Here is a 4,347-nt window from a genome sequence, read left to right as displayed (position 1 = left end):
CGTTGTATTGGCTGTTATAGGATCCCCCTCTGCTCTCTGTATCTGTATTGGCTGTTATAGACCCCCCCTCTGCTCTCTTATCTGTGATTGGCTGTATAGACCCCCCCTCTGCTCTCTTGTATCTGTGATGGCTGTTATTAGACCCCCCCTCTGCTCTCTGATCTGTGATTGGCTTTATAGCCCCACCCCTCTGCTCTCTGTATCTGTGATTGGCTTGTTATAGACCCCCCTCTGCTCTCTGTATCATGTGATTGAGCTGTTATAGACCCCCTCTTGCTCTCTGTATCTGGATTGGCTGTTATAGACCCCCCACCTCTGCTCTCTAACTGTGATTGGCTGTTATAGATCCCCACCTCTGCTCTCTAACTGTGATTGGCTGTTATAGATCCCCACCTCTGCTCTCGGTGATGTTCTTCTCTGATGAACCTTCTGTCTAAACTTCTTTACAGTGAAATTATCTTGATTGGTCAACATCTCAACTGGTGTTGGTTAAAGCCGGTGTCTGATGATTTTAAAGTGTTTTATAATTCTATGAATCTTGCCCAGTTGATTAACGCACCCACTCGCCCCAAAATCTCAAATGACCAGAGAAATCTACCCTKATTTGATTTGATATTGACAAATGTTCCACATAAATATTCTGCGGTTGGTGTTTTTTGTAATGATTTGAGTGACCATTGTGCCGTTGTTGCTGTTAGAAATACTAAGGTTTCAAAGACAAACCCACGTTTTATTCGTAAGAGAAATTTGAAGAGTTTTAATAAGCAGGCTTTCTTGATAATWAAAAAAWATATATTGAATATTGAGTTTATTCTTGATGCGCTTTTCCAAATAGTAAACAGACACGCCCCATTCCACAGGTTCAGATTTAAAGGGAGGGATAATCCATGGTTTTCTTCTGAGCTGTCTAGTATTATTCACGACCGTAATCTAGCCTGGACTAAAGCAAGGAAATCATGTTCTGATGCTGATTGGCTTATTTTTAGGCCGTTACAAAACAAGTGTTCTTTTCTTCTCAGGAAGTCCAAGGCTGAACATTTTATGTCTGTTACCACTGATAACCTGAATGACCCTAGACAGTTTTGGGTGGCTAAATCTGAATGGTAATGTTAATGAATTACTCTGCTGTATATGACTGAACTGAAATGCTGAATTGACTTGGTGCTGTCTATCTTGGCCAGGACGCTCTTGAAAAAGCCATTTCAAATGTCAATGAGCCCTTCCTGGTTAAATAAATAAAATGTTTTTATTAGAAAGTTAATTTTGAACATTTAAAAAGCATCCTCTCCAAACTGGAAACTCACTCGTTGTGTATGTACGCCAGTTAGGCTCTATACACCCCTTGTAAAGTGGATTAATGTGCTTAATTTGAAGTTATTTGTCAACTTTAGTTGTGATATACAAACCTTATTTAAAACATATAGGCATATGGGTTAGGGTTAGGGTACATGGTGTGTGCGGCTATGATTAGGGGGGAAAAGGGCATTGCTTTCTTATGCTGGGCATCAGTCACAAGTGATAATATATAATTGACCAATGATAGGCTGATATTGTCACCCATCAGACTATTCTTGATTTAATCTTGTCTTTACATGTACTAAATGATTTTGAATGGACCATTATCATGTCACCTGTATCGAAACAGGGTCAGCAGGAAAAACTACATGTCATCTATGCATTTAAATAGCGAATGGAGGATGTTTTTCCCTCGTGRTTTATTTTCATTCCAGCCAGGCAGGCTATACTCCTGTTGTAAAGAGAAGCAATGTGCTTAATATTAGGAAAGTTGAGAAATAAATATAGTAGACCTAGCCTATAGGAAGCTGATAAATATAGTAGGCCTAGCCTATAGAAAGCTGATGAATAAATATAGTAGACCTAGCCTATAGAAAGCTGATAAATATAGTAGACCTAGCCTATAGAAAGCTGATAAATAAATATAGTAGACCTGGCCTATAGAAAGCTGATAAATATAGTAGACCTAGCCTATAGAAAGCTGATAAATATAGTAGGCCTAGCCTATAGAAAGCTGATAAATATAGTAGACCTAGCCTATAGAAAGCTGATAAATATAGTAGACCTAGCCTATAGAAAGCTGATAAATATAGTAGACCTAGCCTATAGAAAGCTGATAAATATGGTAGACCTAGCCTATAGAAAGCTGATAAATAAATATAGTAGACCTAGCCTATAGATCCTCTTTTTATTAGAGGCCATCACTGTTTTCTCCCTCATTTGCGTAGCCTTAATGTTGCCCAACATGATCTCATGAAGTGTTTGATTAGATTTTAGAATACATTTGCATTGATGTCAGTGGTAAGCGGGACAATAGAGCCCTGAGTACCAGGCCGGTAGCAAGTTTGGTTAGGCTAGTAATGACCATCAGCAGCATCAGAGCTTGAAGAAGCCAAATTACCATGACCTAAACGTTCACGTGGAATTTGACTGCCTTCGTGACTGGTGACCGCCGGTGGGCTGTTGCGGTGACTGTATTACCGAACTACTAGTTGTGGGTTCAATTCCCCCAGGGATCCGATACCGTTCTAAAGATTATGCACTCGCTCATTGAGCTGTAAGATGGAAGTGTCTGGTAAATTACAATATTATTATTATTATTATTTAGGCCTTATTTCTATAATATTATATGTGAATATAATGTCCTCCTGCCACTAGGTGGAGATGTCCCAGCTCCAGCGGTCCTACCGCTCCTTGTCGTCCCAGATCAACCTGATCCTGTTTAAGCGTCTGTGGTACGTGATGCTAGAGCAGTTCCTGATGAAATACCTGTGGAGTGCTTCGGGACTCGTCATGGTGGCTGTACCAATCATCACCGCAACAGGCTACTCCAGATATGGTAAGACCAGTCACTGGGTACTCCAGATATGGTAAGACCAGTCACTGGGTACTCCAGATATGGTAAGACCAGTCACGGGGTTCCTCCAGATATGGTAAGACCAGTCACGGGGTTCCTCCAGATATGGTAAGACCAGTCACGGGGTACTCCAGATATGGTAAGACCAGTCACGGGGTACTCCAGATATGGTAAGACCAGTCACGGGGTTACTCCAGATATGGTAAGACCAGTCACGGGGTTACTCCAGATATGGTAAGATGGCTGTTTTACTAATGTTCCACTAGTAGTTTACAATTTTGTATTTTAATGACCCCGTTCTGGCTCCCCGACCATCCGCTCTTACAAAAACCGTCCCGTGGCTGAATCTAGTAACAGGGGGTTTCTATCATCATAGTGGGCTAGGAGCCCATCTGCTTGCAGCCTCTTTATAGGCATCCTGGTGAGTGTCAGTCCAGCTCCAGGGAGCTACCTGGCCCAGTAGGTGATGCAAGGGCTCCAACACTGTCTCTTTATCAGGTAGGAAGCAGTTGTTTTAAGTTGAGACGTAACTAAAACCACTGACGGTCAGACTTGTCCCGGGGAGGTGGTGTCTCCTTAATGGCCTTTACCTTATCCTGGGTCGGTCGCACGTCAACGTCGAGCCCCAGGAACTCAACACTGGGTGACCAACTTCTCACACTGAGGTCGCAGCCCTGCTTCCACAAACTTTCCTCTACTGAGAGTTATGCTCTTCCAGCGTCCGGCTTGTAATCACTGACATCGATCCAGATACGGCTGGACACCTGTGATGGCCGCTAGCAAGGTTCATGTAGCTTTGAAATATGGCCACTGCTGTGGACACTCCAAACTGGAGCCTTGTTGCCCTCAAAAGCCCCCTGTGTGTGTTGGTCAGGGCATCTCCTGCGTCTCCATAAAAAGTTAGCTGCTGGTAGGCTCGTGTCCAGCACTCCTGCATCTCCATCCAAAGCTAGCTGCTGGTAGGCTCGTCTCCATCCAAAGCTAGCTGCTGGTAGGCTCGTCTCCATCCAAAGCTAGCTGCTGATCATCACTGTTTATCCAAAGTCCAGAGGACGTCAGAGCCGGTTTCATATGTGGGAGTGGGTGCCCATATATCCAAAAGCTGTAGGTTTAGTACTGTAATCTATCATTACTGTAAACAGAGAGACGTATAGCTAGAGTATGTTGCAAAGCTGGACACGCACGAGCCTACCAGCAGCTAGCTTTGGATGGAGATGCAGGAGTGCTGGACACGAGCCTACCAGCAGCTAGCTTTGGATGGAGACGAGCTACCAGCAGCTAGCTTTGGATGGAGACGAGCTACCAGCAGCTAGCTTTGGATGGAGATGCAGGAGTGTTGGACACGAGACGAGCCTACCAGCAGTAGCTTTGGATGGAGACGAGCCTACCAGCAGCTAGCTTTGGATGGAGACGAGCCTACCAGCAGCTAGCTTTGGATGGAGATGCAGGAGTGTTGGACACGAGACGAGCCTACA

The 4,347-nt window shown here is 44.0% G+C and overlaps 1 protein-coding gene across 1 annotated transcript in view; it reads left to right on the top strand.

The window, feature by feature from the left end:
- LOC112074426 (ATP-binding cassette sub-family D member 1-like) overlaps window positions 1-4,347 on the top strand; it is a 37,332-nt gene that overhangs the window by 16,094 nt on the left and 16,891 nt on the right. Inside the window, 1 exon segment of the mRNA XM_070440529.1 lies at window positions 2,674-2,871. Within this exon segment, the coding sequence (XP_070296630.1) occupies window positions 2,674-2,871 (198 nt within the window).

This window comes from Salvelinus sp. IW2-2015, unplaced genomic scaffold (genome assembly GCF_002910315.2).
Source record: "Salvelinus sp. IW2-2015 unplaced genomic scaffold, ASM291031v2 Un_scaffold2630, whole genome shotgun sequence".
Classification (NCBI taxonomy): Eukaryota; Metazoa; Chordata; class Actinopteri; order Salmoniformes; family Salmonidae; genus Salvelinus; species Salvelinus sp. IW2-2015.
The sequence above is the reverse complement of the archived record's forward strand: the minus strand, read 5'-3'. Positions and strand labels throughout refer to the sequence as shown.